General features: G+C 30.7%; 1 protein-coding gene across 1 annotated transcript; it reads left to right on the plus strand.

Annotated features, from left to right (window-relative positions):
* The first annotated feature begins 309 nt into the window (after positions 1-309).
* LOC107629888 (uncharacterized) lies at positions 310-5,030 on the plus strand. Its single transcript, XM_016332830.3, has 6 exons — positions 310-1,262; positions 1,365-1,573; positions 2,231-2,456; positions 3,177-3,262; positions 3,376-3,467; positions 4,428-5,030. The coding sequence occupies exons 1-6, from the start codon at positions 1,185-1,187 to the stop codon at positions 4,664-4,666; spliced, it is 930 nt and encodes a 309-aa protein (XP_016188316.1). The 5' UTR covers positions 310-1,184; the 3' UTR covers positions 4,667-5,030.
* Positions 5,031-13,535: the final 8,505 nt, after the last annotated feature.

The following is a 13,535-nucleotide window of genomic DNA, read 5'->3' on the forward strand; positions in this document are numbered from 1 at the left end:
CTTCTTATACTTATGGAATGTTTTATTTAATTTATTTAAATAAAAAATCTCATACTTAAGCTTATTCTTGTGTTAAATTTAAAATTCATAACATGTTAAAACTGTATATAAATTGATATTTTCATTGTATTAAAACACTTTAATTTAATTTAATGTTTGATCTATGAGTCAATTTAGAATGAATGATCCTGAACCCAGTGTATCTACCTACTATGAACACCCGTACAGTTTGACCACGACACTTGGATAGTTGGATTTCATAAAAAAAAAAAAAAAGCCTTATAAATTCCGAATTTTCTCATTTTCTGTGTTCGTGTAATTGTGTCTTATGCCATAGTTGTTGTTTCGTATCAATCACCCACCAGGGAAAAAATAAAAACCCCTCAAATCGCAGTTTCTAGAAAATACCACACACTTTCTCCTCTTCCTCTTCTTTCTCCATACTCCCGAGATATTTCTGCTTGCAACAACACATTCTCACGACACTTCTTCCTCACTGTCTCAGCCTTCTCTCACCGTAAAAACAGAGCAAAAGGAAGAACAAAAAATAGTAATTAAGTGTGTTGATTGAGTCTCAAGGTGAAAGGGTCGTCACCGTCACCGTCACCGTGTTGTGTTGTGTTGTCCTTCCTTAAAAGCCTTTTGAGTTTCCTTCAACGCTTTCTTTATTTAACAGCGAGTTAAATCCGCCATTGTTTATGTAACGTTTTAAACAGTCTTCAGCGGAAGGTGTAAAGTCACTCTATCCACTTCATAATTCACAATCCACTGCTGCCAGATTCACACTTCCTAAATTTCTCTCTCTTTCTTTTCTTTTCTCTTTTCTCTTTTTTAATGTTTATTTCTGAAAACAGAGGGAGGTTGAAGTTTTAAGGAAAACATCGAGACAGTGAGATTGAGTTTTTTGCGGCAAAAATTTGGTGTTAACAGCGCCAAAATTACAAACCTTTTCACTCTTTTTTTTCCCTCTCTTTTATTTTATTTTATTTTCAGGTTGATTCTCATTTCAACACTCTTTCTCTCTTTTTCTTTTTTCCTTTTATTTGAGTTCTCTCTGTTTTTCGCGTAGCTGACACAAAAAACAAACTGAACCAAAAAAAAAAAAACTCTGTATCTTCTGTCTATGCTCTTTCTCTAACTCCATAACCAACCATATCACGATTCTTGAAAAGAAGAAAGAGTCAATGCAATCTGAGAAGTCTAACCTTGACTTCTTCCTCCGGTGTACCACACCAGTTGTACAATCTCAGCTTCTTCCAAACGTAATTCTCTTCTTCTTCTTCTTCTTCTTCTTCTCCATGTTGAATTGAGTGTGGTTTCATGTGACCTAATTTGTTTGTGTGTTTGATGTGATTGATACACAGACGGAGATAAGGAAGTTGAACAGGTTATGGCATCCATGGGAGAGAGAAGCAGTGGAGTATTTCACTTTGGCTGATCTATGGAATTCTTTTGATGAATGGAGTGCTTATGGTGCTGGAGTTCCCATAACGCTTCCCAATGGAGAAACACTTGCTCAGTACTATGTCCCTTACCTCTCTGCAATTCAGATTTTCACCAGCAACACTTTCAGGTATATATCTACATGTCTTGTGAAAATTGAAAAGATTGTGTCTTTCTGGAGTTGTTTCAACCTCTTTAGTTTTCACATATTCAAAACCCTTTTTTTCATTTGTTTTTCCAACATGTTTATCTTATCTGTTTCAGAATTCTTCACTTGTAAGCATTTTAATTTGTTTTCATTGATGTTCTTGTTGTTTTCAAATTTCAGGTGATCGGCAATCCAAATTAACTAATTAAGTGCCAAAACTTGAACAAGAACCTTAGATTAATGGGAAATATAGGAAATTTATTTACCATTTACTGTTAGAATTTAGAAATCCCAGCATTCTCTTCCCTGTCTCATGATCTAGCTGGACTTTTTTTTTTAATTTAAATTGGTGTTTTGTTCTCTGACCAAATGGACCTGTTTGGTGTTAATATCTGTTTTGGTCAAACTCTCATGATGCTTGTGAGATGGATTTTATTTTATTTTATTTTGTTTTTGTTTTTTGTTTTTGTTTCTTGTCTTAATTAGTTGAGTTGATGGAGTATGATTTGGTGAATTATGTTGTGCACGGTTCAATGCTTGATGATTGGTGGCAACATCAATCTTTTCTTTGAACTGTAGAGTATTGAAATGGGAACCTGATGAATAATAAAAAAAAAAAATTGAATGTGTTAATTTCAGGGAAGAAGCTGAATCTGGTGACTGTGAGACAAGAGACTCATACAGCGATTCGTACAGTGAGGAGAGCGAGAGCGATAAGCTATGGAGGTGGGATGGAACCTCATCAGAAGAGGGAGGATTTGAACATGATAATAGCCTCTCGAATTTGAATGATAGGTTGGGTCACCTCTATGTTCAATATTTTGAAAGATCAGCACCATATGGAAGAGTTCCTCTCATGGATAAGGTGAATTGAGTTGTTTTTATTCTTCTTTAGTCATTTCTCTCACTTTTTGCATCTTTCTTTTTCTTAGTTCAGTCTTGTAGAGCATATTTCATTTTTCTTCATATATAATGATAAGATCAGATCAGAAGCTATTGAACTTTTCAGCTCCTTCTTGGTGGAGTCACTTGTGATTTTGGAATCCTCTATTCTTGTGTCAGATAATAGTTTTTTAAGAATGAACCCAGTGATGCTGACAGATAAAAACACTAAGGATCTTAATATTGGTGAAAATAAAAATAAGAATTTTTTATCTAAAACATAATTCCTTTCATGATAGAGCATCAATTAAAGATAAACTGTTTATCTTTTGACTTTTCAATCTGAATCTAGAAAGCACGTTTTCCTCTTCTTTTGTCCATATTTAGGGTCTATTCTTCATTATCTTTTTCTTCAGTGGAAAATGGAACAATACAAATTCCTATTCCTTTAATTTTCATTTGCCGTATATACTACATACTTTAGGAGCATATGTTCTCCTTCCAAAAGTCTTGCTGTTTGGTTTGATTCTGATTCATGTATTTCTTTCATTGTTCTTTGGATTATAGTGATTGTTAAAGAAGAGTGGTGGAGAAAAAATCTCAACTAAAAAATTCCACTACCTTAACCGTTAATACAAATATACAATCAAGTGAGAAGATTCTTTTGTTGACCAAGTCTTTTCTTATTTTGCTCACTTTTCAGATTACTGGGTTAGCAGAAAGATACCCAGGGTTGATGTCACTAAGAAGTGTGGATCTTTCACCAGCAAGTTGGATGGCAGTTGCATGGTAATTAATTTTAGAGATGAATTATTTTCATTTACAAAAGGGATTTTACAACATATTTTTTGTGTACTTACCACTTTGTGAGATCAATGATGAATCTCTCTATGGTTTTTCAGGTACCCTATATATCATATCCCCATGGGGAGGACAATTAAAGATCTTTCTACATGCTTCCTCACTTACCACACACTTTCTTCATCATTTCAAGGTACTCCTATGATTATTCACAATTATTCTGCCTTCTTTTTCCACAAATTTTGCTAGTCACAGCTCTAAAATGGATTGTAAGTGTCACGTTTAACAAAACAAGGGGTTTATTGCGTTTAAGATATTCTAAACTTTATAGAAAATCAGGATATATTTTTTAACAGTTTAATTTTGATGCATTATTTACCAAAATTAGTCATTACTCATTAGTGTAGAATAATCATTAATACAAATATATATTAAAAATAAATTAAACTATACATGTATTTTTTTAAAAATATATAGTGGTTGGTTTTGGTGGGCTAAAATTTTTATATATGGATAATTTTAATGTGAAATACAAAAATATTTGATGATTTTGGTGTTCTACAGGGTTGTGGTAGTAGCACAAAACGTTACTAACGTTTTGTAATAAAAAATTTTTTTTAATCATCAAAGAACAAAACGTCACTGACGTTTTGTAATAAAAAAATATTATTTTAATTATTAAAACACAAAACGTCGCTGACGTTTTGTTAGAAAAATATTATTTTAATTGAAGAAACACAAAACGTCATTGACGTTTTGTAAATGGCCATAGTTGTGTTCAACACACAATTTGGTTCATGATAAAGGATTTCACCTCTAGTAATACAATATTAAAAAGAAAAAGTTCGGTTTTGGTGTGCATATAATATTTTTATTAATTTTATTATGTTTGATTTTAATAAACTAATGTATAAAAATAGTGTATCAAGATTATAGAAAAACACTTTAATATAATTGAACTCTGTCCCATGGCCCACGCTGTCCCCCTTTGGTTTTGCCACTAGATGCATTTACAGTATTCGTCTAATTACATTCATTCTTTTAGATGATCATTTATGCTCTCAATGTAAAATGTAATTACGGGTAAATTTTGCATAGGAGAATTATGCATTGAGTTGGAAATTTTTTTTTTGTCATGATGTTGTATGCACAGACATGGACCTTGATGATGATCCAGAGGGAGCCCACTCAAAGAGAAAGCAAGGGGAAGGCATAACACTGCCACCGTTTGGTTTAGCCACGTACAAGATGCAAGGAAACTTGTGGGTCTCAGGGCATTATGGTAGGGACCAAGAAAAACTGGTTTCACTATTCAGCGTGGCTGATTCATGGTTGAAGCAACTTAGGGTCCAGCATCATGACTTCAATTACTTCACTGGCATTAGGCATTAGCCTTTCATGCCTTGAACAAAAAATGCATGGGGGGATTAGTTGACCTTGTTTTGGACCATTAATTGCACCTTTAATTTCCTTTTAATTTATAGTTTGTTATAACTTATAACCCCTCTTGGAGAGCCTTTGTCTTCGTTTTTTAAAGGGCTAGACGCCTAGACCTTTTGTGAGAGATTTGCATAGAAAAAGTAACTAATGAAGTTTGACTTTGTAGCATGTTGTGCTAAGAGGTTCCTTTGTATTGTACATAAGAGAGTTTGTTGAGGAGGGTCATGTAGAGAGTGAGACTTGTGTAGATTGTGTAATCAAGTTGATGTTGACCCTGATGGTTAATGCAAGTAATGTAGTGGATTATTGTGGAGAATTTAATGTGCAAGTGCTACCCTTCTATTGGATATTTTTGCTTTCAATTTTGCAACACATTTGTACTCCTTTAGCATAAGGAGCATTTCATTTTCATATAGTTTGGTATGCATTAATTTTGATTGAAAAATAATGCATTCAAGGAGATTCATTGAAAATAGAGTGAGATCCGTCAAATTTTATTTTTTAATATAAAATTTAAATTGGGGTAAATATATAAAAATAAAAAGTATTTAATTTGTTGACTAGATTAATTTTTATCTTATTATTATTAGGTATTATAATATTTTTATTAAAAAATATTAAATATTAGATAACGAATTTATTACATCTGGCCCAATAGCTGAATGACAGCACATAGCACATGGATTGGCTTAAGCCTTGACAAAAAAATAAGTGGTTGTGAAATACAAATGAAGATACTTATCATATCACCGAAAATGTCGTGGGTCGAAATATTTTAATTGATTTGATAGACATGAACAAATACACATGCGGTGTTATGTAGCCGCATAATTGTCTTTCCTAGCGTTTCTTTTTTTATTATTATTTTTATTTATTAAAAAAAAAGGTGAACTACCAACTCGGCTGCTGCCAATTTCTTAGAATGACAACGCGATATCTCACAATAAAAACGATCCACTTCAGTTCCTATCTTCTACTTCTGTGACACAACGCGCTCTTTGTAGATGTTTTTCCGTTAATTTTGAACAAAAAATATTGACGTGTCAGGTTCAGAAATGAACAATGACTTAATTGTCTCTTAATTTAAATTGGTTAGGAATTTATTTGTCCCTATTCTTTAAATAATTTTTTTATTTATTATATTAATATTCTTTTTTTAATAAATTATTGAACATATAATATAACAAGTACAAACTAATTAATAAATTATTCAAATTTAAAAATATCATTTATTACGAATAATTCTCAAACATAATTTTTAAATATATATAGATAATAAATATTAAAATTCAGTTAATGCATTAATAATAATAATCCTATGATATACTATTAGTATTATGATTTAAATAATTTTCACAATAAAATAAAAACTAATGAACACATTATTTGATATATAGTAAAATTTTTTTGAATAATAACAAATTTAATTTTTTTATCTTTTTAAACTAAATTAATAGATTAATAATATTATTGATGCTTTGAGTTTGTTGAGTTTATAAATGGTCTTTTATATATATATATATATATATATATATGTGTGTGTGTGTGTTATATGTTTTATTTCATTTAGTATTAATAGCCTATTCATAGTGTATTTAGTGCAAAGATATCAAAAAAAATTATTAATTTATTTTAAAGAAAAAAATTAAATTTATTATTACTAAAATTTTTTTTACCATATATCCAATAATATATTTATTAGTTTTTATTTTGTTGTAAAAATGATCTAAATCATAATACTAATATTATATCATAGAGTTATTATTATTAACGTATTAACCGTATTATAATATTTATTATTTATATGTTTAAAAATTATATTTGAGAAATTATTTATTTAGTTTCATAATAAATAATTTTTTAAATTTGAATAATTTATTAATTATTTTGTACTTATTATACTATATATTCAATAAAATATTAAAAAAATAATAATAATAATAATGGCGCTGATAAAAAAATTAAGATTTGTTACTCTAATAATATTTTAAATTTTATATTTTAAACCTGGGCTGACTTCTATAGTCATATTTTTTAGTGAACTACCAATTCAGTCCCTATTTATTTTTTAGAATGACAATACGATCCCTCACAATAAAAACGATCTATTTTGGTCGCTGTTCTCTACTTCTGTGACATAATGCGGTTTTTGTGAGTGTTTCTCCGTCAACTCTGAATAAAAAACGCTAACGTGTCAGGTTCAGAAATGGACAAGGGCCTAATTGTCTCTAAATTCAAATTAATTTGGAATTTATTTGTCTTTATTCTTTAAATAATATCTTTTTCAAATTATTTTATTATTATTATTATTATTTTACAGATTTTTTATTATTAAGATTTTTTCAAGATAGCATCATCCCATAATTCAAATTTTCGATATTGATGATGAAATTTATTAGGACCGAATTTGTTGTTATTGAACTAAGCTTATTGGACGTACTTCACTACTTATTTAGGAGAAGCATGGTTTTTCTTTCTTCGTAGCCTGTAACGATTTATATTCAATTATTCATTCTACTTAATAAAGCTTTTATAAAAATTATTAAAAGAATGTTGATTACTGTTTACCTAATAAAAAAATCATATAAACATCAATAATATAGATCCGAATCAATATAAATTTTATCTTCAAAATTATGAAGCTAACTGTATAATTAAATTGTGACAAGTCATAAGCAAAAAACAAAGCATTGTGACATATAACTGTCCTATATCTCTTGACTCTTGGTATGTATATACAGTGACGTTAAATTGGTCCTAAACCCCCCATTTTAATTAGAGCTAATTACAGCTTGTTTTCCACTTAGATGTCAACACTAGAAGTGGCCCATTTTCAAATTGTTTCTTCATAAAAGGGATAATTGCATTTGACTGATGCTATAACTGCGATTAACAGCTCTTAACATATATTTTTTAAAAAAAAATTATACAAGTATATTTGACACCAATCATTTTTTGTGAAATATGTAGCAAATTGCCACAAAGTTTAGGATTTTTTAATTTAAATTAAATAAATATAAAATTTACAAAAATACATAAAATACAATATAATTTTTTTTTTGGTGACATAAAATACAATATAATTACATAAATACACAATTGACTACATTTTAAATAATTAAAAAAAAGAAAAACTCCAAAGTCTAAGTTAAGATGAGAAAGCAATAAATTTTAGAAAAGTTATCAGTTGTACCTGAAAATATCGGTGTTTCAGTTATTTTAACCGTTGATTTTAATTAATATATTATATATATTTTTTATAATTCAGATGAATAGTTAAAACTTAAAACAACTGAAATATCGATATTCTCGGTATACCTAAACTTTTCCTAAATTTTATAAGAATTTTATCAAGATATGATCAAAATAGAAACCCACATCACCTTTATGATCATGAAAGTCAATGCTTCAAGATAACATAGCTGTTTGGCACTTGACTTTCATGTACTTAGCTTTATAGCTATCATTAAAGTTCGTGCATTCTGGTCATGTAGGGGAAAAAAACCATCTCAATCAATTCCATAATTAACCAAACTTGGATTTCAGCTTTTCAACAACATATGTCACACCTAAAATCACAAAATTCCTTAAAACATGCATATAATATTCTAAGAATTTAATTTTATTGTAATATTTTTTATTTACTCAATAAATTATATCAACAGTATCATTATTTGATCTAGTTAAAACATTGTTTGAATCTATTAAAAGAGTGGTAATTATGATCAGATTATTAAAAAATTATTTAAATTTATTATTTTTGACCATCAGTTAATCATCAATGTTTAAAAGTCCGTATAGGATAAAGTATGTTATTAAATTATTAGACTAAAAAAATTGAGTTGATAACCGAGTAATTGCCAAAAACAATAAACTCAGATAATCTCCTAGCATTTTTCTAACATATATTTGGTCCCTTAGCTTAAAAATTTATTTATTTTGATAAGATAAGCTTAAACTCAAGGTGAGCAAACAAATAAAAAACAAAAACCAACCAAAATTACCACCGGAATGAGGCATCCGGCAAAAGAATGGAGGAATCAAAGATTCGGGTTTAAAGCAAAACCAAGAATTAAACAATGTTGAGCCGGCACGTTACTTAATATATACGCTGTAATAAAAATTAAAATAAAAACCATCTCTTCCTCATATTGACTCTTTCATTTTGCTACTTTTAGATTCCCATTCCCACAAGACAAATCCGAATCTGTGATTCATCTAAGCTATTGTTCTTTTGTATTCTTGAACGATAATAATCTCATTTGATTTTCTTTTTATTTTTATTAAAATATATATCTAAATAGGTCTCCCAAAAATTTTATATTGGACATTTTTATTATTAAAAAAAATTACTACGTTGAGGTCCTTAAATTTTATAAAAATAAGACATATAAATTATTTCGTCACATTTTTAAAAATCTATTTGTCCAAATAAAAACAAAAGATTTGGCTAAACTAAGAGCATATATATCTTATTTTTGTAAAGTTTAAAGAACTCATTATAATAAAAAATTAGAAATAAAAATGTCCAATAAAATTTTTTTAATTTAAAACCTATTTGAGTATATACTTTTTTTTATTTAAATTAAGACTTTTTTTTTGGTCTACTTTTTGTGTTACTCCATCTTACAATTTCCGCCCACGCATGTCCCCTTGAAAAATAATCAATTCAAAATACTTGGATTAATAACAGATTAAGGATATTGTATTTGAAAAAGTCTAGGTAATTAACATTTTTTTTGTTAATTTTATAATAAAAAATTCAAAACTTAACAAAAAAATATCTAATATTATCAAAAAGAAAATTTAAAATTTAACAAAAAAAGGCCAAAATCATTTTAAAATAGAATATTCAAAACTTAAAAAAATGTCTAAAATCTAACCAAAAAAATATTTAAAGTATAGTAAAAAGACTATTCACAAACATAACAATTAGATGATAATAAAGAAAAAAGAGGATGAAAAGAAGGAGGAAGAAAAAAGAGAAGGAGAAAGAGAAGGAGGAGGAGAAGAAGAACTATTGCTAACGACAATATTTTGATGAATCGCAGGCCATTGCAGCAACATTCTTCCAACACAATGTGACAGATGATGCAACAACTAGTGGCGGAAGATTGATTATAGTGCAGTGGCGGAGATAGTCACGAGGAGAAGTGTTACCATTGGAGAAGAAGTTATGAGAGAGGAAAAGAAAATGTGACAATTTTAATTGTCTTTTTTTTTTACTGCGAGGAAGAGGATAAAAGTGAGTTTTGGAGTGATAGTTGACTGAAATCTTAGTTGGTTACCTAACATGATTATATAAGTTTATAATGCTATTAGAATTTGTTTGGGTGAACTGTTAAGAAAATATATTTTTTAAGTGATATTTTCTTAAAAAAATTTTTAAAATGGTAAAAGTAATCTGATGTTTAGATATTTTATAGAAAAATATTTTTTATTTATTAATTATATTTAAATATAATAATATAAAAATATTTTTCGTTTATTTATTATGTTAAATAAATTTTTTAAGTAAAAAATATTCTTTTGAAAGAATATAATTATAGATTTAAAAAAAAGAATTTTTTTAATTTTTTACTTTTATTATTAAAAATTTGTCAAACACACTAAAAAATAAAATATTTTTCATTGAAAGAAATTCTTTTTTTTAATGGGAAAAGGGGGATAATGCCCAAGAAAAAACAAAAAAGAACTAAGTACTCATCACTCTAGCAAATTCAATGCACCTTTTATCTGCATCCAGCGCATGAACAATGAAAGAGGGCAGAGTAACGAATTGATGAAGACTCACCAGTAGGCTATGAGCGTGTTTAGCAAGCTCGTCTGCACTAAAATTGGCCTTTCTCAGAATATGATTAACTTTGAACTCTCCTGACTTGGCTTGAAGCTCTTTAATGGCATCGATGAGGGTCGTACTTCTATGGAGGAAAGTAGAGCTACTCAGTATCAACCTAACCGCGCAGGTAGAGTCAGATTCTACCTTAATCTTGGTGAATCCCATATTAATTGCAATCTTAAGGTCCAAATAAATTGCCCACAATTCTACTTCCGTAATGGTTACCTTGCCAATGTTCATCATGAAACTAATAAGCATTAGACCATTAGAATCCCTGATAATTCCACCGCAAACTCCTGAATTAGAAACTTGGAGGACTGATCCATCAACATTAATTTTACCCCAACCATTTTTTAGAGGTTTCCACCCAACCAAAATCGACGACGTTGTTCTTAGAGTCATTCTACTTATGTTAGTAAGTACTAGAACTTCATCATAATTCCTAGCCACTCCTTTGATTTCAGGAATCACTTGCTGGAATGGAGTATTTTCCCGTTGAAAAATTAAATTGTTTTTCTTTCTCCAGATGACATTGCATGTGGTGAGGAAGAAGGTGGACCATGAGTCCCACTGTCAATGTGAAAGACCTTATTCAGATTGTCTGTAAGCCATTCCTGAAGAGACAGGCTTAAAAATGGGTCGCGTGGATCTCTATTTGAGTTGCTAATTCAAATACTTCGGGTAAAAGGACAGTCCCTTATAATATAGAGCAAACTCTCATCTTGATCTGGGCGTCTGGGGCAGCACCCATCATCAGTAAGTCCTCGGTTCCTTCTCTTGGCATTAGTTAGCAGAGCATTGTGACTTAATAACCAAGAAAAAGTCTTTAGTCTTTGAGGCACTCTGACTTTCCAACATAATCTATAAATCTAATCAGGATTTGTTTCTTCCATATAATAAGCCTTATAAGTTGAATTAATAGAAAAACTTCCATGTGATTCTAGTAGCCAACTGATAGAGTCTCGACCTAGGGAGTGGTTTGGAGCTTTCAAAGTTCGTATCATGTCAACAACCTTATCTGGGAGGGCTTGAGATAATTTTTTCAAATGCCAGCAGCCATCATCTGTAGCATAGGCCTCTAGGGTTTTGTTATCCTTATCATCGTTAATTTGACTGAGCGATAACTCACTAAGATTTTCAATACCAAGGATCCAGTGACTTTTCTAGATCTTGATACTCTTACCGTCGTCAATTCACCAAACAAGATTAGGTTGAAAGTCGGTCCCATACTTTAACAATCCCTCTCCATGCATTTGAGCAGTTTACTCTCTTAGCCACCTTGAGGATAGGGCTATCACCACAGCCATACTTAGCCTTCATAGCCTTTACTTAAAGTGCTTGGTCATTATGGACTAAACCCCAAGCCAATTTCATGATATAAAGGTTGTTTTATTTCCTGAGCCTTACGCAATTCTAGTCCACCCAACTCTTTAGGCTTGCAAATAGAATCCTAATTGATGAAATGGATCTTTTTATCTCCCGCGTCAGATCCTCAAAGAAAATCTCTGCAAATCTTGTCAATTTGATTACAAACTTCCTTAGGCATTTTCTTAGTCTGCATAGTATAACTTAGTATCGTTGAGAGGACGGATTGAACAAGAGTGCTCCTTCCTGCTAACGAGAAGGTCTTCATATTCCAATTGGATAGCTTTGCATGCATCTTGTTAATGATCGACTGAAAGTGTTGCTTTCCGCACTTTTCATGAATAAGGGATACTCCGAGATACTTTCCAAGGTTGTTGGTTAGGAGAATGCCAAGGTCTCTAATGAGTTCTATTACTCTAATGTTGTGGTTGACATTCTTAGAGAAGAACACGCAAGACTTGCTGAGACTGACTTTCTAACTGGAATCTTCACAGAAAATACTCAAAACCTCCTTGATGATTTGGATTTGAGCATTATTTGCTTGAGCAAAGAAAATGAGATCGTCTACAAAACAAAGATTAGATAATTGAGGTCCATTTCTAAATAAAGTAATAGGTTTCCAACTTTTTTTTCAACCAAGGAGTTAATTAAATAGGATAGCCTTTCAATACACAAAATAAAAAGGTAAGGGGATAAGGGATCTCCCTGTCTTATGCCTCTGGTCGGGATAAAGTTTTTGAATGAGACCCATTCCAAAGTAAGTTCATGGTTGGGGAGGAAATGTAATGATAAATAACGTTTAAAATATTGTCCGGAATACCAATATCTTTAAGAGCGTCAATGATGAACCCCCCAGTTGAGTAGATCATACGCCTTCTCCAGGTCTATCTTAATCGCCATAAGATCTTTACCTCCATTTCTGGTCCTCATTGTATGAATCACCTCTTGTGCGACTAAGATATTGTCCACACTAACCCTTCCTGGGATGAAGCTTGCTTGAGTATTCGACACGATAGCCCCTAGAGTCAGCCTAATCCTTTCAGCTATCACCTTAGTAACAATCTTATAGCAAACGTTACATAGGCTGATCGGTCTGAACTGGACAAAATTCTTTGGAGAAGGGACTTTAGGAATAATAGAGATAAGAGTCTGGTTCACTCTAACAATGCTATTTGGGTTCCTAAAAATCATTTGAACTCAACTCACTAGGGAATCTGCCACAATATCTCAGGAATGTTGAAAAAACTTTGTTGGAAGTCTATCACTCTCGAGAGCCTTCCAACTACCCATATTGAAAACTGTGTGCTTGACTTTCTTGAAGGTGATATTCTTGTTTAGGTGGGCAAGGTCATCTTCTGCCACTCTAGAAAATTTACCTACAATAGAAAAGTTATATTAGGAAACACCATACAGTTATCAGAAGCATATAAAAATTTAAAAAAAGATACACCCAGGTGTTTGAGTTCTTCCACATCGTCAATCCATTCTCCTTCATTGATGAAAGTATTTAGAGTTCTTATCCCAAAATTGACGATATTACACCTAGACATCTGCATCCAATAGCTCTCTTCTTGAACAACAATCTGTTCGTATTTCTTCCAAAGGTCGTTATGAAGT

This window comes from Arachis ipaensis, chromosome B3 (assembly GCF_059453495.1).
Source record: "Arachis ipaensis isolate K30076 ecotype BB chromosome B3, ASM5945349v1, whole genome shotgun sequence".
Taxonomy (NCBI): Eukaryota; Viridiplantae; Streptophyta; class Magnoliopsida; order Fabales; family Fabaceae; genus Arachis; species Arachis ipaensis.